Here is a 21,236-nt window from a genome sequence, read left to right on the forward strand (position 1 = left end):
AAAACCCCTGTAATTTCTCAGGAATTTAGGCAAAAATACATCAGTCTCTGCCACACTGTTCCCTGGGGGAAGATTGGCGAAGATCCCCCTGTATACATTTTTCCTGTTTTTCCTGCAACTCCTAATTGTAGGAGGCCCCTAATGCTATCAGAAATAATGCATGTGGAAAATAAAATAAAATAAAATAAAATAAAATAAAATAAAATAAAATAAAATAAAATAAAATAAAATAAAATAAAATAAAATAAAAAAGAAATCCACCTTCCCAGCAGGTTTTATTGCCTGCAAGGCCTTTTTTCCTCTTTCTTTCTTTAATATTTCACTGTCACTGGTTTGGATCTCGCAGAGAAGCCCTCTGAGGTATGAGAAACACACGAGCAGGGAATATTAGGGCAGGGAGAGAGGCCTGGACAAGCACCTCCGGATGCTCTTCCTGCGCCGCTGGTGTGATTTATTCATCTGGAGCCCAGGGGAATCGCAGGGACCTGCCTGTCTGATGTTTAATTCATCCAGGAGAAGTGTTTTGATTAAGAGCTGGGGAAAAAAAAAAAAAAAAAAAAAAACTTTTTATCTTAGCACTGAGATTTCAGTTCTTTCCCCATGACCTCATTAAAACTTTTCTTGCAGCTTCCCAATGTATTTATTTTTTATTTTTATGTTTAAAAATAACACATTTTCATGCAATGAGCATGTTTGTCCTCATAATGGGAATAAAAGGCGTGAGGATCAAGGGGTTAATGTATCACAGGGTTTTTATCTCATGCTGCAAAAAACAGTTTAGAAAGCTGTCTCCTTTTTAATTATTTTGTTTTGTTTGTTTGTTTGAAGTGTCCTTCTTCTGAAATGTACATTGCAGGTGGTTGTGGCATTGCCCCATGGTCCCTAGCTGTGCTGGTGCCACATTGTTGGGAAAAGGCCAACTGCTCATTGCAAACGGCACTGGGTAAAAAAATAAATGGAGGTGTTAAATGATACAGATCCTGGTGTAAAATGGAATTTAATTGAAATTTTGAGTAACAGACAATTTTGGGGAGTTTCTCACCATGGTTTGTTTTTTGTACTCACCACACTCCCAATTTGGACTGGTTGTGCTCACGGCTAGGGTTCTTGATCGCCATTTTCATCTGTATTTCTCCCTGTTCCTCTCCCTGGCAGGTGAACCTGGATCTCACCTCGCTCCTTGATGGCGAGGACAAGAAGTCCAAGAACAAGCGGGGCGTTCTGCCCAAACACGCCACCAACATCATGCGCTCCTGGCTCTTCCAGCACCTCATGGTGAGCATCGCAGCCACTGGAATGCCCTGTAGGGCATACCAGGTTGACTGCATGAGGTGGGGAAAGGCTGCTTTGCAAGCTGGAAAGAAAAGAAAAGCAAACAAACAAACAAAATGTACAGATTGTGGTGGTGATTTGTCTCAATTTAGGGTATTTGGAGGCACAAAGTGGCTTTGCTTATATTTTGAGAGTACTGGAGGCTTGAGTGTTTTCACCACAGGAGCAAAATTATGCTTTTTATGCCTTAACACTTTGCATGGAAAAGCAAACAAAACCAAGGGGGGAAAAAGCCCAAATACATGATTTTCACCCATCTTTGCAGATGGGTCAATGAACATTTTGTACAGTTAACAGTTCCCAAATACACCTTTCTAGCAAGCCAAAGGGGGCTGCCTGTAACAGCTGCCCTTGCAGATATCGTTGTGGCACTGTGGCGACTGACCAAAATACAAAATCACAAAATCGACCCATTTTGGGGATTGTTGCTGGGTGGACATGTACCTACACAGAGGGTCCTCAGAGGATGCAAACAGGATATTTTCATGCAAGGAGACTGCTTGCCCACCCGTGGGCTGGAAAAGGGGTAAAAACTAAATTTTCTTTTTTTCCTGTGTAATTGGGCCAAGAAATTATTTAGATGTCACTTGCAAAGAGTTACAAGATGGTATCCAGGTTGGTGGGTGAGTGTGTCCCCCCCCCCCGGAAATGGCAAGGTGGAAGATAGCCCCAAGAAGCACCTTGGGGAAAAACCTATCTTGAAGGTGACTCATGACATGGAGCAGCATGGAAACTTCCCAGCCTTTTTTTAATGGGAAATTCTGGATTTATTGCTTTGAGGACAAGGGCGTTGCTGTGTTCAGCTGCATCTCTTGAGCTTCAGAGGGCTGAGCTGCAGATTTGCAAGCATAAAAAAGACTTAAAATACCAGAAACTGAAGAGCAATTTAATTTTAGGACACATGCCCATGGATGGACCTTTCAAAAGTTGGATCAAAAAGTTAAAAGAAATTCTTCTGCTACTGGGACAGTAGTAGACCTTTGGTCTGAGTCTGGTCGTCATGGCCAGAAGATGCTTCAGCTTCCTGATGGGATTACTCCATCCTAAATTTCTTCATGATCACTCATTTCTCAAAGCCCTTTCCTGAAGTTCCCTAGTGCAGAAGGACTAAAAGCCATTTTGCAAATTTTCCCACAAACCATTTTACCAGGCAATTTTTGACCACTTGGGATGATGAGGATAGTTGGCACAAGTCACTGCATCTTTCTGTATATCCCATCTTCTTACCCCAAGGGAACCAGCATCCTAAATAGGTTTGTAACCTATTAACAAGATGTTCATCATTCTGTTGGGTTCAGGAATTTTGTAGAACCAGCAGGAGGAAGAAATGCTGGAAATAATACTGAAAATGCGGGAACGGATGACAACACCATAGGAAATGGCACCAGGAACAGTGAAACACCCCTGGGAAATCCCAGATGCAACCAGCTCTGGGAGCACTTGGCTGAGTTGGTACTTTTTAGGGATGCTTTTGCAAATAAAGAGCTATTTCTTTTTTTTCCTCTTGGCATCCGTTATGCCCTGGTGAGATGGCAGTCTCCTACATAACTTAGGGTGTTTTTATGAAGGAAATCACACCATTTTGGTGGCAAACAGATGGAAAAGCCATGTGAATCAATGTTGGGAAATACCCCTTCTTACAGTGCTGGCTTGGGGCTCCAAAAACTGTCATGTGGGGCTGGCTTGATTAATTTTAGGGTCTGGAAAGGAGGATTGTAGCACAGCTGGGCGATGGGTGAGGATGTTGAAATTCTGAATGCTAGTAGCATCCCAGTGCAGACATTTCAGGGTGGTTTTCAGCACAGCAATTGCACCAGACATGGAGCGCTGTCAGTAGCCACAGGTTTTAAAGCCCAAATCCCAAATTTACCAACTGTAATTAGAAGACAGTGGTAAAATCACTAAAACTAGCACAAGTTCTCCTTTTCCTTCAAGGAAAAGCCTTGGAAAAGAGCCTTAAGGATACTGGGGAAATAGTGGTGCCTTCAATCTTGCAAGTTCAAGAAGCCACCAAACTTGGGGAGGGAGGGAGAATAAGTGCTTTTTTTCTTTTTTTTTTTTTTTTTTTTTTTTTACCCCTACTTGGGGCTGCCACTTTGCACACAAGGATGCCATTTTGCTGCCCATCTCTTTTTTCCAGCACCCCTACCCTACGGAGGACGAGAAGAGGCAAATCGCCGCCCAAACCAACCTGACCCTCTTGCAAGTCAACAACTGGTGAGCATAGTGGTGGCCTGTGCTGTTGTCCCATTGGTTTTGGAGATTTCAAGCTATTTTGTCTCTTTTTAATATATTTGGGGGGGTAACATGGTTGGTTAAGACTGACTTGGGTAGCACCATGGGTATGGGTTGCAATGTTCATCTGCAATATCTCAGTGCCCTCTCCTGGCAAGCACAACATACAGCAGCCGGTATTTTCCCTCCTACAATTATTATATTATTTATATTATTATTATATTTAAATTATATTTATATTATATATTATTAGTTGGAAAAATTAGGACAATGGCCTAACATGCCACAGACAAATGAAATGGGGCGGATCGCTTGGGAAAAAAACAGCTTTATGGACCAAGCAGCCTCTTATGAAAGGGTTTTATAGTGCAATTCATTGTTGTTATAGTTTCTACTCAAAATTGTTATAACAACTGTTACTTACTTTAATGGCCACTGTCTTCCTGGGAAAGGTTCATCAATGCCAGGCGGCGCATCCTACAACCCATGCTCGATGCCAGCAACCCGGACCCAGCCCCCAAAGCCAAGAAAATCAAATCTCAGCACCGGCCCACCCAGCGGTTCTGGCCCAACTCCATTGCTGCTGGAGTGCTGCAGCAGCAGGGTGGCAATTCGGGGACAAATCCTGATGGTAAGGACAAATCCAGATGGCCCCTGTTCCTCCTGGATGGGGTGGCTGCATGTTAAATTAGGTCCTGATGTTGGTAATTAAAGATTAAAGGAAAAACATTTTGAAGGAATGGCCCATGCAAGGAAGTCCTTGCAGCTGGCCATCACAGGTGCACTGACAATGGTGCCACTGCTACAGCAGTGCCATGGTCCCCATGTGCCAGGCACTGCCATTACCTGGGCATGGGAATGGCCCTCAGGGGTGACCTGCTATGGGGACATCAGCTGGGGTACACGGAGAGGTGCACGGAGAGGAGAGGAGACAAGATGAGACAAGACAAGATAAAATGAAGAAAACAGAAGATGAAGGAAAGGAGAAACAAATAGAGAAGATGAAAAGAAAGAGAGCAGAGATGAGACCGGAGAAGATGAGAAAAGAGAAGATAAAGAAAAGTGGAAATGAAGAGAAAACGAAGTGAGAAGAAGAGATGAGAAGATGAAATTCTTCACTCAGAGGGTGGTGAGGCACTGGCATGGGTTTCCCAGAGTAGCTGGGGATGCCCCATCCCTGGAAGTGTTCAAGGCCAGGCTGGATGGGGCTTTGTGCAACCTGGTCTGGTGTAGGTGTCCCTGCTCATGGCAGGTGAGTTGCAACTGGATGGTCTTTGAGGTCCCTTCCAACCCAACCCATTCCGTGATTCTATGATGCCATGAGCCAAAGAAAAAAGACGATGACAGAAGATGAAAAGAAAGAATCATAGAATCATTGAGGTTGGAAAAGACCTCCAAGATCATCTGGTCCAACTATCACCCTACTACTCTCTAAACCATGTCCCTAAGCACCACGTCCAACCTTTCCTTAAACATCCCCAGGGACAGTGACTCCACCACCTCCCTGGGCAACCCGTCCCAATGCCTGACCACTCTTTCTAAGAAATGTCTCCTAATTTCCAACCTAAACCTCCCCTGGTGCAACTTAAGGCCATTCCCTCTAGTCCTATCACTAGTTACCTGTGAAAAGAGGCTGACACCCAGCTCCCCAGACCTTCCTGTCAGGTAGTTGTAGAGAGCAATAAGGTCTCCCCTGAGCCTCCTCTTTTCTAGACTAAACAATCCCAGTTCCCTCAGCCGCTCCTCACAGGACTTGTGTTCCAGGCCCTTCACCAACTTCGTAGCCCTGCTCTGTACATGTTCCAGTCCCTCAATGTCCTTGTAGTGAGGGGCCCAAAGCTGAACCCAGCACTCGAGGTGCAGCCTCACCAGAGCAGAATACCAAGAGACGATCACCTCCCTGGCCCTGCTGCACTATTCCTGACACAAGCCAGGAGGCCGTTGGCCTTCTTGGCCACCTGGGCACACTGTTGACTCATGTTCAGGTGAGCATCAACCAACGTCCCCATCTCCTTTTCCTCTGCACAGGTTTCGAGTTACTCTGCCCCCAGCCTGTAGCGCTGCATGGGGTTGTTGTGGCCAAAGTGCAGGACCCAGCACTTGGCCATGTTGAACCTCATCCCTTGGACTCTGCCCATCAAAGGTGGAGAAGACGAAAATGAGAACAGAAGATGAGGAAGTTGTAAAGAAAGATGAAGAGAGATCTTCCCAACCATTTTGGACATCCTCTTGCTGAAAAAAAATGAGTGTTTCCTGTTATTCAGCAAAGATGCATGAGCTAAAATGTTAATGTTTGGACTTTAGGGGATGGCTGAATCAGGTGGGACACCCTACAGAGTATTCTGTATAGATACAGTTTTCCACTTGTGTTATTCTAGGTTTATGTACTTTTTTGTCCTTTGGTTGGTTGGGGAGTCCATACATATGTTTTTTAAATTTCAGGCTCAGTTGGCATGGACAACCTGCAGCCCCTGTCATCAGCCACAGCCACCATGGCCATGCAGCAAGCTATGCTGGCAGTCCATGATGACTCCCTAGACGGTACCGAGGAAGAGGAGGAAGACGAGGAGGAGGATGAGGACGAGATGGAAGAGGAGGAAGAGGAGGAGGAGGAGCTGGAGGAAGAGCCTGGTGGCCTCCCAGCTGCACCCGGCACTGACCTTGGCTTGGACCACAGTGACTCACTGGAGTAGCTCCCCCTACGCCCTCCTCAAATCATTGATGGCAGCAGAAACACCCCCCTCCCAAATGGCAAAAAATGGCAAGAACAACAACAAATTGGTGAGAGAAAAGCAAATTGGAGGCACTGACAGGTGCCCTATCTGCCTGTGGGAGCACGGGGGCCACCACACCAGCGCGTGAAGTGAAGGACATGCGTTTACAAGGCACATATTGTGGCCGGATTTATTGTTTTGTTTTGTTTTGTTTTCCAAGTTTTATCCTTGTTTTCCCCCTTTGCCCTTTGTTTTTGGTGAGGAAAGCATTTTTAGTGGAAGATGTTATGCCCACAATGTTTGGATGACATGGGGTAACACGTTTTTTTCACTGTGGGCTGCTGCATCCTCTTGGATTTCTTGGTGCAAAAAAAAAAAAAAACAAAACAACCCAGGACTGATGTTTTTTTGGGAAGGCTTCCCCAGAAAAAATCACTCACAGGCATAAATATCAGCAGGTGGGAAAAAATTGCCAAGTGCAAATTCTGCTTCAAATCAGATTTGAGGAAAGTTTCACACTCTTGACCCACTGGATTGCCCAAACCTCCAGTGTTGTGGCCATTTGGTGACTCCATACGTGACTTTCTGGAAAAGGGAGAAAGCTCCCCTGAACTCTTTAATTTATGTGCTAAAAACCCATCAAATCTGGAAAAAGAAAACACCCTTTTCCTTAAGGGCTGAGACTAGATACAAAGTTGGGCAAAACCTGCCAGGAGTGAGACCTTCCCAGGGTGCTTTGGTACCAAAAAGGAAAAAATGGTTAAAAAAAATCCACATACTTTCACCCAAAGTTGAACAGTGAACCCCAGGCTTTGCCCGGGAGGAAGGAAATTCAGTATTGTTGCTGAAAAGATGATTTCTCCCCAATATCATCCACCTGCACAGGAAAACATTGGGTTTCTCACCCCCAAGTGCTCTGAATGAGGTGTCAGGGAGGGCAGCTCTACAAAAACAAGTCATTTGGAGACTTTTGAATGGTAGTAAAAGGGCAAATTTTGCCTTAGAATATGAGACAAAAGCAGCCCAGGTGACACAGGGGCTCTTCTTTGTACCATGGGGGGGGAAACAAAAGTTTTTTTCTGCAGGTTCTTCCCCATAACTGTGGGGTTTCTCCTTCTGTAGTAAGGAAGGACTTGGGCGGCTGCAACAATTACCATTTTTGTCCTTCTTTTGGCTCTTGAGGAGTTGAGAAGAAACAGCAGCCACAGAAAAACAGCTGCAGCAACAAAGTGATGCAATGGGCAGAAAAGCCTATTTTTCGATACTGATCTGGCGTGAATGTAATCCATAATTTCATAAAGGATTCATTGTAATTTAGTATTAATTCATGTCCATTTATTATAAAGTACTAAGAGATGAGGTTTTGCAGCTGTATTTTATTGTCAGCTTCTTCTGGGGGGAGCTGAAGAGGAACCCCCAAATGGGTGAGTACCCCCGCCCCGCAAAACAGGCAATTCACTCAGATCCCAAATAGGTAAATCTCCCCCCAGATGGGTAACTCACCCTAAGCCCACAAATGAGTGATGCAGCCCAAAAAGGATTCCTGTTTGTACAACAGTGATGCACCCCTCCTTTAGGGAAGTGAGGCTTCCCTACAGAGCTCCAAATGGAGTGGTTTGCCCTCAGTGTGAACAGTGCAACCCCCCAGATTGGTGACTCTCCCCCAAAATGCATTATACTCTTCCAAATATGCAGTATGCCCCCAAATGGCTGTCCCAGCCCAAAATGGATGATGTTTCCCTGAAATGTGTTATGCTTACTCAAAATAAGCAGTGTGCACCAAAATGAATAATGTTCCCCAAAAAGGAGGGATGTTCCCCAAATTAGTGATTTTCTCCAAAGTGTTTTTCTCAAAAAATGAGTTACTCCCCACAGAAAAAGTGATGTTCCCCAAAATGTGTGACTCTCAAAAGCAGTTGATGCTCCCATAAATGAGCAAAACTCCCCATAGTGCCTTCCCCCCTGAATAAGACAAGTTGACTCAAAATGATGGCTGCACCCCCAAAATAGAACGTGTTCTCTAAAAGAGAAAGTACCCCCAAACTAGTGACTCTTACCCAAAATGAGCAACACTCCCCAAATCTGATTGGTTCTCTCCAAAATGGAAGCTCCCAACTTCTCCCATGTCCTAATGAGCACCCAGCAGCTCACTAGCCAAAATGTGCATATTTTGCAAAATGCTGAATATTCATGAGCCTCAAAGCAGTTTCCTCCTTGGCATTTTCCTCAAAAAGATGGTTTTTCTATCTAAAAGCTGCAAAATACAGTGAGCGTTGCAGGCAGGGAAAGAAGATACTGGAGGACAGTTGCTTAATTAATGAAACAAATTATTTATTTTCCAGCTGTGAAAAGGTGGGGGGAGGGAGGGAGTGTGGGGCAGGGGGGCCACAGGCGACCTGTTTTCCTTGTGTTTGGCCCCATTTTGGGGGGCGCCAGGGTGGGGGAGCTCAAGGGCAGCGCCACATCAGGTTGGGCAGAGCACTGCAAAGAGAGAGGCCATGGGCGTTTGCCAGTGCACGGGTGTGCACAAGGCTGCACTGGGCTGCATGATGATGCACAAGCAGATGGGTGCACAACGATGGACAGGCTTGCACCAGGAGGCACAAGAGTGCACTAGCATTCAGAGATGTACAAGGGTTTGCAAAGGCACACAGTGATGCGTGAGCATGCACCAAGTTGCATGAGGACGCGTAAGTATGCACAGATGCATGGGGGTGCACAGAGGAGCCTAAGCATACTTAGGGGCTCACATGCACAAGTATGCATGAGAGTGCATGAGTGTGCACCAAGGATGCATGAGCACGAGTGCACTAGGACACACGAGGGTACACAAGCATGCATGAGTGCTGCATGAGGTTGCACAGTGGCTGCAAATGGGATGCACAAGGGATATGGAAGGAACATGAAAGGGATGCAGGAGGGATGTACAAGGCATACACAAGAGGTGCATGAGGGGACACGGGATGTGCAAGGGGCAGATGATGGTGCAAAGGGTACATGGAATGCACAACTGATGTCCAGCAGATGGGATGAATGGGGGCACAAGGGATAAAAAGGAGGGAGGCACAGGAGATATTCATGAAGGTACATGAAAGATGCAAAAGGACAATGTAAGGGTGCAAAGGGGATGAAGGAGAATGGACAACGAGGGTGCATGAGGATGCATAAGGCCTGCAGGCCTTAAGGATGCACAGAGGATGCACAGGAGACGAGTAAGGGATGCCTGCGGATACATTGAGGGATGATCAGGGCATGCAAAAAGGATACACAGGAGATGCAGAAAGGAAGCATGGTGGATGCACAGTGGCACAAGCATGCACATAGGATACCTGGGAAATGCATGAGGGGTGCATAGGGGATGTGTGGGATATGCATGAGGGATGATGCACAAGGATAAACAGGAATGCGTGGGGGCTGTACGGAGGATGACCAGGGGATGTGCAGGGTCAGCAGGTACCTTTGAGGATGTAATCCGTCAGCAGTGTGGGCACCTTCTCGTTCCCCTCTTTCATAGCAAACAGGACTGCAAGGGGAAATAGTGCCGTGAGCCCAGCCCCTGTGCCCCCATATGACCCTCCAAAATTTCCCCTCTGTCCCAAAAGTCATCCGAGACATGGCCAGAGTCTCCCACAATGCACCAAGCATGGCAGTATCCAAAATGAGCATTTTTCACCCCCAGTCAGCCAGTCTGGGGTTATGCAGAATGGGTGTTTCACACCCAAATTGGCACTGGCATAGTGTGTAAAAATAGGGGCTTGCTGCAGATCGGCTGTGCTGCAGTGATGCAAAATGGGCAATTTTACCCCAAATAGACCGTGTTGGGGGTTGCAAAGTGGGTCCGCCACCGTGGCTGGCCCACTGTGATGCAAAAAACAGCTGTGCTCCAAATCAGCCATGATGGCACAAAGCAAAAGAGGTATTTTCACCCCAGATAGGTTTTTCCATAGTGCTGCAAATCAGACAACTGTGCCCAAAAATTGTCAATGCTGTATTGATGTAAAATGGTGATTGTGCCCCAAAGCAGCTGTACTGCCATGATACAAATGGGTGTTTTCCCCCCATATCAGCTGTATCGCAATGGCATTATTTGGCTGATTGCACCTCAAACAGCCTGCACTATGATTCAACCAAAACTGGCTGTGTTACAACAGTGCAAAACTCACAGGTGCTGCAGCAATGTACATTTGTGCCCCAAATCGGCCGTCTTGTGGCAATGCAAAATGGCTGATTCTGATGCAAAATGACTGCCCAAGCAAGGACTCACTGTTGGTGAGCATCTGCAGGTCCTCAACGGAGGGGGGTGATCCCTTCTTCTCATAAGGAATCACTGTGTTCAGGTACTGCAAAACAGAAAAAATAACCACAGAAACACCTTCATGCTACAAAACTATATATTTTTGTTCATTTCGATGATGAAAATTGCACCAAATCAGCATGAAAGCACAAATGCAAAGTATGTCTGCAACTTTCCTGCAATCACATTTAATTTGCAGACATTTGGGGAATATTGAATTATTTGGATGCTGCAAAAACTGCCCAAACATGAAGGGAGGATTTTGTGGATGAAAAAAAGATGATTTTGCAAGGTGGATTTGCAAAGAAGGGAAAAGTGTGTTGCAAAACTGTAAGATTAAATAATATTTTAAAAGGGGAAAATGGGGTTTGGGGGATGCAGGGGAATAGGGTGTGCAAGAGGGCAGGTGAAAGGGGACAGATCTGGGCAATTTGGGGGGAAAAAGGCAGCACCTGCTTCTCGTTGGTGGCAGGGCCAAAGGTCTGGCGCAGGCCGGAATGCAGGATGCTGGAGATGCCCTCCATGCTGAAGCGCTGGGGACGCATTACCACATCACCTCCTGGGCACCTGCACACCTCCCTCGACACCAATGTCCCCATCTCCCTGACCCACATCCCTCTCCCCACCATGGCCTTGTCCCATGCCCTGCTGCCCCCCTCCCCTCTATCCCCATGGCCCCCATCCCCACATCGCCCTGCCCCCACATCCCCATTTCCATGTGCCCTCTCCATGTCCCCCCATCCCAACATTCCCATCACACCCCTTCATGTTCCCTGTCCCATATGCATTGTCCACTTCTCCTGTCCCAACCTCATGTCCCCCCCATGCTGTCCCCAAGTTCCTACCTCCCCAGTCCCATGTGCCCCCATTCCTTCCAACGTACCCCCATTCCATGTCCCACCATCCCATTCCCACATCTCCTGGATTGTGTCCAACCATCCCATCCCATGTCCCCCTGTCCGCACCTCCCGTCCTCATATCCCCATATCCCATCTCCACATGCCCCTGTCCCATGTCCCCCCATCCTGTCCCATGTCGTCCCCATTCCATGTGCCCTCATCCCAAGTCCCCCCATTCCACATCCCTGTCCCATTTTATATCTACATCCCATCCCATTCCTCATCCACCTAGCCCCATGTCCCCACCTCCCCCTCTCCTATATCCCCTTGTTCCATACTATGTCCCCATGTTCCCACCTTCCCCTGTATTACTTTTATTCCAAGTATCTTATGTCTCCCACCCCATCCCATCCCATCATGTCTCCCCATCCTCACCACACCCTGTCCCATGTCCCCACATCCTGTCCCATGTCTCCATGTTTCCCTGTCCCCACCTCTCCATATCCCATTCCAACATCCCCAGGGTCCCATGGACCCCCTTCCCATCCCATGTCCTCCCGTCCCCACATTCCCCCATCCTCCCACATCTCCCCCCCATGGCCGCCGCATCTCCCACCTTCCTGGGCATGTGTCCCCCGCGTTCGGGGCGCCCCCCCTGCAGGCTCAGCCCCCGTTCACGGTGGCGGCGCCGAGCGGCCTCCCGCTGCTCCCGCTGTTCCCCCTGCACCGCCAGCAGCGCCCCGATGAACGCCGTCTTCACCTCCTTCTCGAAGGCCAGCTCGTCCCGCCGGGCCAGCTGTGCCACCAGCTCCGCTGACAGCGCCCGGCTCGCCGCCTCTGCCCGCCCCGCCGCTGCCACCAGCTCCCCAGCTGAGAGCTGCTCCAGCCCTGCTGCCGGCAGGGCAGTTAGAGACAGGACATGCATTGCACGATTGCAAAATGCATTGCTCCATTAGTGGCATGCACACTGCAGTTACTGGGCTGCCTGGTGCAAGTGGTCAGATGTCCAGTGCAATTAGTGCAATGCACAGTGCAATTTGGCAATGCCCAGTGCAGCTAGTGCAATGCACGGTGCAATACAGCAATGTCCAGTGCAGCTAGTGCAATGCATGGTGCAATTTGGCAATGCCCAGTGCAGTTAGTGCAATGTATGGTGCAATACAGCAATGTCCAGTGCAGTTAGTGCAATGCACAGTGCGATTTGGCAATGCCCAGTGCAGTTAGTGCAATGCATGGTGCAATACAGCAACGCCCCGTGCAGTTATTGGTATGCCTGTTGCAATTAGTGCAATGCACAGAGGAATCAGTGATATTCCTGGTGCAACCAGTGAAAGGCATAGTGCATTAGTGAAACACGTGGTGCAATTAGTGACATGCATTATTTGAACACACACTACATTTAGTAAAATTCCACAGAGGCAATTAATGAAATGCACAGTGCAATTAGTGAAATGCATGTAGAAACTTTTTTAATGTGTTGTGATTATGAAGATGCACAGTGAATTTATTGGAACACCCAACACTGTCATAGTACGATTACTGAAATGCCCAGTGTCATAAGTTAAATGCCCAGAGCAATTACAGAGTTGCTTGGTGCAATTACTGACATGCACGGTGCAATAAATGAAATGTACTATGTGTAATTAGGGGAATACACAGAGCAATTAGCAAAATGCCTATGAGATTAATGAAACTCTCCATGCAGTTAGTGAAATGTATGCATGGTGCTTTGAGGGGGAAAAAAAACAGTGCAATTACTGAAAAGCATCAAAACGTTTTCTACACATTATGGATGGTGCACAGTGCATTTAGTGGCACGGTGCATTCAGGGAGGTGCACAAAACATTCAGTAAAATGCACAGTGAAATCAGGAAAATGCACCATGCACAGATCAGGGAAGAGTCTGCTGCATGCAGTCACATGCATTGTGTCATGGGGAAAGTGCAGTTATTGAAATGCAGGATGCAAACAGTGAAGCGCAGGACACATAAGACATTTTTGCAAAATACACAGGTTATTTAATGAACTGCATGGTATGTTTAGCAAAATGCTTGGTATACATGAAGAAAAGATGGTGATAACAGTGCAAGGTATAGCACATTTAATGAATGGCACAGTGTTTTGCAAAATGTTTTAGAGAAATGCACTACATGCATTTAGCAAAAGGCATTTAGTACAATGCACAATGCAGGAGACACTCTGCAAAACGTGTGGTGTGCTTGGTGACACACAGGGTGCACTTAATGCAACACTAAAAGCAAGATCTCCATAGGCTTATTTTTTTATAAGAGCCCTCTTCTGGCCAAACAGTGCTTAAACACTGGGTCCAGCCAGCCCTGGAACCTGGAGATTTGTTTGCCCAATTTGGTGGGAATTTCCCCCAAAAAGGGACTGGCCTGGGTCTTGCTGGCCATACCTTCATGGGAGCAGTTGTTGTTGAAGGTGGGGGAGAAAGTGTGCAGGTCACGCAGGAGGATGGGCTCCATGCCCCCACTGCCACTATCTGCATCAGCCTCAGCTTCCTCCTCCTCCTCCTCCTCTTCATCACCATCAGGGTCAGCCTCAGGGTCAGGCGAACTCTGCATCAGCTCCTCCAGCTCCTCAATGACCTGTGGGGCATTGTGCCCTCCAGTTGCACTTTGCACCCCATCTCATCCCACACCTGCACTCTGTACTTGTCCTGCACCTGCACCCTGCTGCCTGCACCCTCCACCTGCACCGCACCGTGTTGCACCATCTCATGTCTGCACCAAGAATCCTGCAGCTGAATCCCTTACCTACACCTGAATCCTGCTCCCTACACCCTATGTTGCATCCTCCATCCTGCACCCCATACTTGTCCCCATACCCTCCATCTGCACCCCACAATCCAAACCTGCACATTGCACACTACATGGGTATTCTGCACCTGCACTGTGCTGTCCATTCACATCTTGTATGTGCATCCTACATCCTGATCTGCACCCAACCCCCACACCCCACATCAGCACCCCCATTTCTAACTCTGCATCCCACACATCCCATCTGTTGTCTGCATATGGCTTCCCCCTTGCAACTCACGTCTGTGTCCTGCACCCCTGCCCACAGAGAAGGGACAGAGTTCCAAACTGATGGGATTTGGTCTTTTTTGCATTTTGAGCACACAACCATGGGGCTGGGATAGGCTGAAGTTGTCCTGGGCAATGCAAGCCCAGTGTTATGGGCACACTTGGGTGTTTGGGTACACACAGGAGCTGAGGGTACCTGCTCAGCCGTCAGCAGTGGCTCCTCATTGATGCCTGAGTCATGCTCGCTCCTCTCAGCAAGCTCCTCCTCCTCTTCCTTCTCACAAAGCTGCAGAAGACACAAGCTGGGTGGCCCCAGTGGCACCATGGACACTGCCTGGTGCAGGCACAGACACAGACATGGCCCCCACAGCTCATGGGGAGAGCTGCCACGGAGCCACAGCTCTGGGGATGTGCTACCTGCAGGGTCTGCACTGGGGAGATATTGGATGGAGACAACGGATAGGGAGATGCTGGATGGGGAGGTAGGACAGGGATACACTGGATGGGAGACACTGGATCAGGGTGTTGGATGGAGACGTTGCCTTAGGAAATGTTAGATGGAAACCTCATTTGAGGATACTGGATGGGGACACCAGACAGCCGTGTGTTCGATGGGGATGTTGGATAGAAATGCTGGGTGGGGATGTTGGACAGGGAGATGATGTTGGACGGGCACATTATGGTGACGCTGGGTGAAAATAATGGATGGGGACAAGTTTGACGAAGATACAGCATGCAGAGATGTTGCATGGAGACATTGGATGGTGAGATGATAGGGAGATATTGGAGGGGAATGGAAGAAGTCAATGGATGTGGACACTGGATGGGGAGACATTGGATGGAGACATTGGACTGAGAGAAGCAGAGGGATGTCAGAAAGAGATGCTGGATGGGGAGATAATGAACACGTTGGATGAAGATGATGGGAATGTTGGAAGGGGAGATATCGGACATGGGATGGAAATGTTAAATGAGGAGAGGCTTGATGGAGATGTTGGATGGGGACATTAGGCAGGGAGATGTCAGAGAGGGATGCTGGATAGGGGTGTGAACAACTAAGTTGTTGGATGGGGAGACATCTTTTTTACTATATTTCAAAGGTTATTTTGCTTTTTTTTAGCAGAAAATAAACCAGGAAATGGACTTTCTCCTCACCTTCTCTAGTGACAGGTTGTGTGACATCCAAATGGGCTTAATTCAGTGGGTTTGGGGACATTTTTACTGCCCTCCCACAATTCCAAACACAGCTACTCACAGCACACACTCACTACAAAGAAGTAAACACTATTTTCTCCCTCCAAAATACACCACCTTACCCCCAGCTTAGGGACAGATTGGCAGGGACCAGATTGCCAAACCAAGCACTTAATCTTGCCTGTTTTAGTGCAATTGTCTTGGTGTTGCATGAAAGAACAGCCCCCCAAATACACTATTTCTGGGTGGTTTGAAGCACCCTGGCTCAGCTCCCTCCCTGATGGTCGCTAAGCCTTGGGACTGATTAACAACTGTCAATCATCACTGGAGGTCACATGGGGACAGGAGGGTTTTGGGGTGTTAAGGGTGCCACAGCCATACCTGGGGGTCGGTGCCATCAGGGGCCTCAGCTTCAGGGTGCAGCCAGGGTCGGGGGGAGTCCCGGGGGGCGAAGCCATCAGTGAGGGCATCCCAGACCCTGCAGGGAGGTGAGTGGTGAGCGGCAACTGCCAAAATGGCCCAAAATGCCCCGAGAAGCACTGCGTTCCAGACAGCCATCCTGAAATGCCATGACGAAATGCCTCAAAGTAGCCCCAAATGCAGCCCCAGAACACCCAGAAATGCCCCAAAACGATGCATGGAGACAACCTGAAACATCACTTAGATGCACAAAACATCCCAAATCACCCCAAATGCTGCCTCAGAACACCCTAAAACATCCCAAAATATCATTCTGCAATACTACCCTGAAATATCCCAACACTTGTGATGCCCCCAAGACATCATTTTGTAACTTCACCCCTAAAAGGCCACAGCAATGCTCTGAATGAGCCCAAACACCCCAAAACGCCATCCTAAATCACTCCTAAATATCCCCAAATACCACCCCAAAACATTGCCCAGATGCCCTGAAATGTCCACCCAAAAAATGAAAAAGTCCCTAAAGCCCCAGAAATGCTCCAAAATGCTGTACTAAAACACTGCCCCAAAGCCCTGAGATGTCTCAAGACACTCTGAAAAGCCCCAAAGGATCTCAAAATGCCCTGGAACACCCAAAATGCTCCACAGAGACACAGAGATACAACACCACCCCGGAACAACCACAGATACCCTCAAATGCCCCAAAATATTCCAATATACAACATTTGAACACCCAGAAATTTCCCAAAATGCTGTTCTGAAACACTACCCTGAAATGCTCCAAAATGCCCCAAAATGCTGCACCAGAACACCTTTGTATATCTTAAAATTCTGTCCCTTAACAGCATCCCAAAACACTCTCAAGTGCCCCAACATACTGCCCTGACACCCCAAAACGCCACTCTTAAAGAATCAAAAAATGAAATGTTGCCCTTAGACTAAGATCATTTCTAGAATGCCTCAGAAATCTGTTCCAGAAGCACCAAAACACTGTTCTGAAACACCCCCAAAATGCCACCGCACTGCTCCAGAACATCCCCAACTGCCCCAAAAGACAATGATAGAAACACAACACCCCGAAAAGCTTCTGCAATGTCCAAAATGCTTCAAAACTCCCCCAAAATGCTGTCCTGCATCATGCTGAAATGACCCAAAATGCAGCCACAACACCCCATAGTGCCCCGAAATGCCCTTTTGAAACACCTCAAACTGTCACCCTGAAAAAAAACTAAATCACCTCCAAAACTGCCCTGAAATTCCCTCAAAATTGGACCTGGAACACCCAAAAATACTGCTATGAAATAAACCAAAACTGCACCAAGTGACAGCAAAACTGTCCAGATTCATTGCCCTGATGCCCTGAAACCCTCCAAAACTGCCCTGGAACACCCCAAAACACAGCTGTGATACCCTGAAAACAAACAAACAAAAAAACCTCAAAGCCTCCCAAAATACCCTGGTTTGCTGCCCCAGAACACAGCAGTGAAATGCCTGAAGCCACCCTGCAAAACAGCTCTGAAATAGAACACCCCAAAATTCATCTGACACTCCAAAATAAACTGCAACAGACCAAAACAAAATCTAGAAAAAAAATCTATGAAACATGGCCCTGAAATACCCCAAGTCACTCCACAAAACTGTGCTAAACACCCCAAACCATGGCAGCTGCCCGGAGTTCCCTGCCAACACTACTGTGTTGCCCATATTCCCCCGCAGGGCCGGGCCAGTTTTGCCCTATTTCACCAAAAAAAGGTGCATGGGGAATAGTAGAGGGAGGGTAGAGGGGAGAAAAACTGAAAATGAAGAATAGAGAAAAAAAAAAAAAAAAAGATAAAAGAGGTAAAAAGGAGGAAAGGGAAGAAAAATGGAAAAGAAAATGGGAATAAAAGATGGGAAATAAAAGAAATGAGAAAAGAGGAAAAAAAAGGGGGAAATGACAAAGTAGAAAAAAGTGGGGAAAGAAAAATTGGGAAAATGGAGAATGAGGTTAGACAGTGGAAGGAGGAAAATAGGAAAAAGAAAGAGAAAAGGGATAAAAGGAAAAAAAGGGGGGAAGGGAATTGAGGAAAAAGAAAATGTAAGAAAAAATTAAGTACGAGGAAAATGTCAAATGGATAAAAAGGGATAAAATGGGAATTAAGTAAAAAAAAATAAATAGGGACAACTGGATATGGAAGAAGAGGGGAAAAATTGCTGAAAAGTGGCAACACAGGGAAAAAGGTCAAAAATGGGAAAAAAGGCAAGGTTAGAACACCAACCCCCATGTATTTTCCCAGGTCTTGACACCTCCTCCCCTAAATTTAGACAAAACCACCCATATTTCCACCGCAACAAATTGAAGTTTTAGTCCATCCCATCCAACACAGTGCCACATCCACACACGTCCCAATTCCCCCTAAACCATCCCAAAACAGCTCGCCCCTCCCCAAATGCCCCCAGTCCCAAACCAATGACCAAAACATCAATTTTAGGAATTCATCTCATCCCTCTCCTTGCCTGATCTTAATTTCTCCCTTATTCATATATTTCACAAATCAATACACAAAAACGCACATTAAAAAATATATATATTCCCAGTTTCAACAAAACTGCAACAAATAAGGAAAAAGCAAGTGATTATATCTGCTTTTTTTTTTTTCTGCTTTTAAAGGGACAGCACCTTGCAGAGCCAGGCAAGCAACGGAAGGAGATTTCTGGGTTAATTTTGGAAATAATTGGTTAATAATTAGTGGAAAATAGTGCCTTTAAGGCCTCAGCCCATCCTCCACCCATGCACAAAGGGCTCATTCAAGAGTGGGAAAAAAAAAAAGCCTGTTTTGCCCAAACTGACCCAAAATGACACAATAAGCAGCACAAAGCAGCACCGTGGGCCGGCTGCCGGCGACAGCACGGTGCTCCCGGCACCAGGCCAAAACACATTTTTTCTCTGAAAAACTACTGATTTTTCTCTGGGAAAAAAAAAAAAAAAAAAAAAAAAAAAAGATTTGGGAGCTTTTGGGTTGAAAACAACCACTTTGCTTGGTGAAAAAATTAGCATTAGGAACTGCAGCCTGGGGAAAAATCCCAATTAAACACATACAAAAAAATCCACTAGAAAGGCGTTTATAGACAAACACCACTCAAAAAAAAAAAAAAAAAAGGCAAATTCTGTCCCCAAATGGCATTTTTGCAACAACAAAAAAAGGTTTCTAAGGAAAATTAAGATTTCAGTACAAATGCCACCATTTTTGGCCAAATAGGCAAGGTTGGGCAGATTTTGCTCCAGATTGGCTGCCCCGCCTTGGTGCACTGCTTGCATGTTGAAAGGAGGAGGCTGAGCCCTACTCACACCTTACTCTAAGTTTACACTTAACCATCCCCTGCTGCAGTCACAAAGTCTGGGCCTGCTGTGGCCCATTGCAATGCCAGATGGAGCACCCTGCTGTACCTACTCATAGGATACTACACAGCTACTCCAAGGTGTTGCATGATCAAGCTGCAATGCAGTGATGTGATTTGCATGCAAAGGGCATCTTGCGAGCATGCAAGTGCATAAGCACCAGTGGTGCTTTACTCATAGGATACAATGTTTTTACTCTGATGCACTGCATTAACCATGCTGCAGTGGTGGTTTGTGTGCTGCGGCCGCATGTGTGTATCTCATAACGTTGCAAGGAGGCATGCAGGCCCAACAGTGCCCTACTCATAGGATACTACACAGCTACTCCATGCTACTGCACAGCTTTGCCATGATGCGAGGTGTTGGGCTGCATGTGGAAGAAGCCTCTCAAGGGTTCAAGAAGGCACACAGGCCCCAAGGGGGCTTACCCACAGGTTACTACAACATTACTTCAGCATGCTGCATGACCATGCTGCAATGCAGGGAGCCAGACTCCACAGGGGTGCAGAGGCAGGCATCTCTGGGAGGAAGGGGCCTTACTCACTCCTCGTCCTGAAGGCGCTCCTCCTCCTCCTGTGCCTGCAGGCGGCCCCGCACAGGAGCCAGGCCCTCGGTGGCGGCATCGTAGTTACGGAAGCAGACAGTGAGCTTCTCGTCGAACTCCTGCACCAGGTCCTCCATCGACTTGAAGCTCATCATCTCAGCTGAGAAGCTCTCCAGCTCGGCCAGTGCAGGGTCCGCAGTGCGCCGGGGGGTCCCCCCATCGTCCCCAGGCCCCTCCTCGAACTCCTCCTCCAGGCTTACCAGGGGTGCCTCCATCCTCCTTGCCCCCACCTTAGCTGTAGGGAGAGGGCACCTGTGAGGTTCCTGCTGCTCAGGGTCACACCAGCCGGGCTCCCAATTCCCTTGGCTTGCACTGTGCTGGCTGTAACCCCAGTACAGGGCTAGTAGCGTCCCAGGGGTAACTTAGCAGCATCCCTACAGCATCTTATTACTGTCTTCATAGCATCTTAGTAGTGCTAAAGTAATATGCTGATTGTCTCTAAGTACTATCCCAACACTATTAGTAGCAAAGTATTTTAAAAGACCCTAGAGTATCTTACTGCTACCCTGACAGTATGTCAACAGTATCACATCACCAGCTTTATTAGTGAACTTTTAGTATCTCAGCAGTATCCTCCTACTATATCACTAGTACCTTAGTAGTGGCATCAAAGTATCATACTGGTATCAGCAATGTTTTGACAGTATTCTAACCTCGAGTGTTGCCCTGATAGTATTCCAGAAGCATCTTACCAATACCTTTTATCATTCCCTAGTAGTATCTCAGAAGTATCCTCCCTAGTAGTATCCTGACAGCATCCTACTAAAAACTGAGTTCTGTTCTGAAAGCACCTTATCAGTGTTGTGACAGTATCATAGTGGTACTCTGATTCTATGTCAGGAGCATCCTGATAGCATCCTGGTCATATCTTAATAGTGTCCTGAAAGTATCACAGTAGTACCTGATAGGATCCTAACAGTATATGGCTGGTATGTTAGCAGTGTTCTGATAGTATCTCAGTAGTGCAATGTAAAATCCAGATATCTATTATTTTAGTGCTTTCCTGTGAATATTCTACTGATATCTCAGTAGTACCTTCATAGTGTCTTATCAATGTGCTAAAAGCATTTTTGTAGAGTTCCAATAATATTCTAGTAATATGTTAGTAGTGCCCTGACAGAATCTCAGTAGTATCCTGATAGGATTCTAGCAATAAATTACTAGTAGAGTCCTGAAAG

The 21,236-nt window shown here is 47.0% G+C and overlaps 2 protein-coding genes across 5 annotated transcripts in view; one reads left to right on the top strand and one right to left on the bottom strand.

The window, feature by feature from the left end:
* PKNOX2 (PBX/knotted 1 homeobox 2) overlaps window positions 1-7,638 on the top strand; it is an 86,730-nt gene extending 79,092 nt beyond the window's left edge. For all 4 annotated transcript variants that reach the window (XM_084301535.1, XM_084301533.1, XM_084301536.1 and 1 more), the window contains 4 exons: window positions 1,156-1,275; window positions 3,473-3,549; window positions 4,020-4,198; window positions 6,010-7,638. In XM_084301535.1, coding sequence (XP_084157661.1) covers window positions 1,156-1,275; window positions 3,473-3,549; window positions 4,020-4,198; window positions 6,010-6,260 — 627 coding nt within the window. In that variant the 3' untranslated portion in view covers window positions 6,261-7,638. The remainder of the gene's footprint in view (window positions 1-1,155; window positions 1,276-3,472; window positions 3,550-4,019; window positions 4,199-6,009) is intronic.
* Window positions 7,639-8,636: 998 nt separating this feature from the next.
* On the bottom strand, window positions 8,637-20,273 carry FEZ1 (fasciculation and elongation protein zeta 1; the record flags this gene model as incomplete). The annotated part of the gene is made up of 9 exons (XM_084301488.1): window positions 8,637-8,762; window positions 9,739-9,804; window positions 10,546-10,621; window positions 11,028-11,108; window positions 12,031-12,302; window positions 13,831-14,023; window positions 14,658-14,747; window positions 16,037-16,133; window positions 19,999-20,273. The coding sequence occupies 9 exons, from the start codon at window positions 20,271-20,273 to the stop codon at window positions 8,746-8,748; spliced, it is 1,167 nt and encodes a 388-aa protein (XP_084157614.1). The 3' UTR covers window positions 8,637-8,745.
* Window positions 20,274-21,236: the final 963 nt, after the last annotated feature.

The sequence above is a fragment of the Netta rufina genome (assembly GCF_964035555.1).
Source record: "Netta rufina genome assembly, chromosome: 25".
Taxonomy (NCBI): domain Eukaryota; kingdom Metazoa; phylum Chordata; class Aves; order Anseriformes; family Anatidae; genus Netta; species Netta rufina.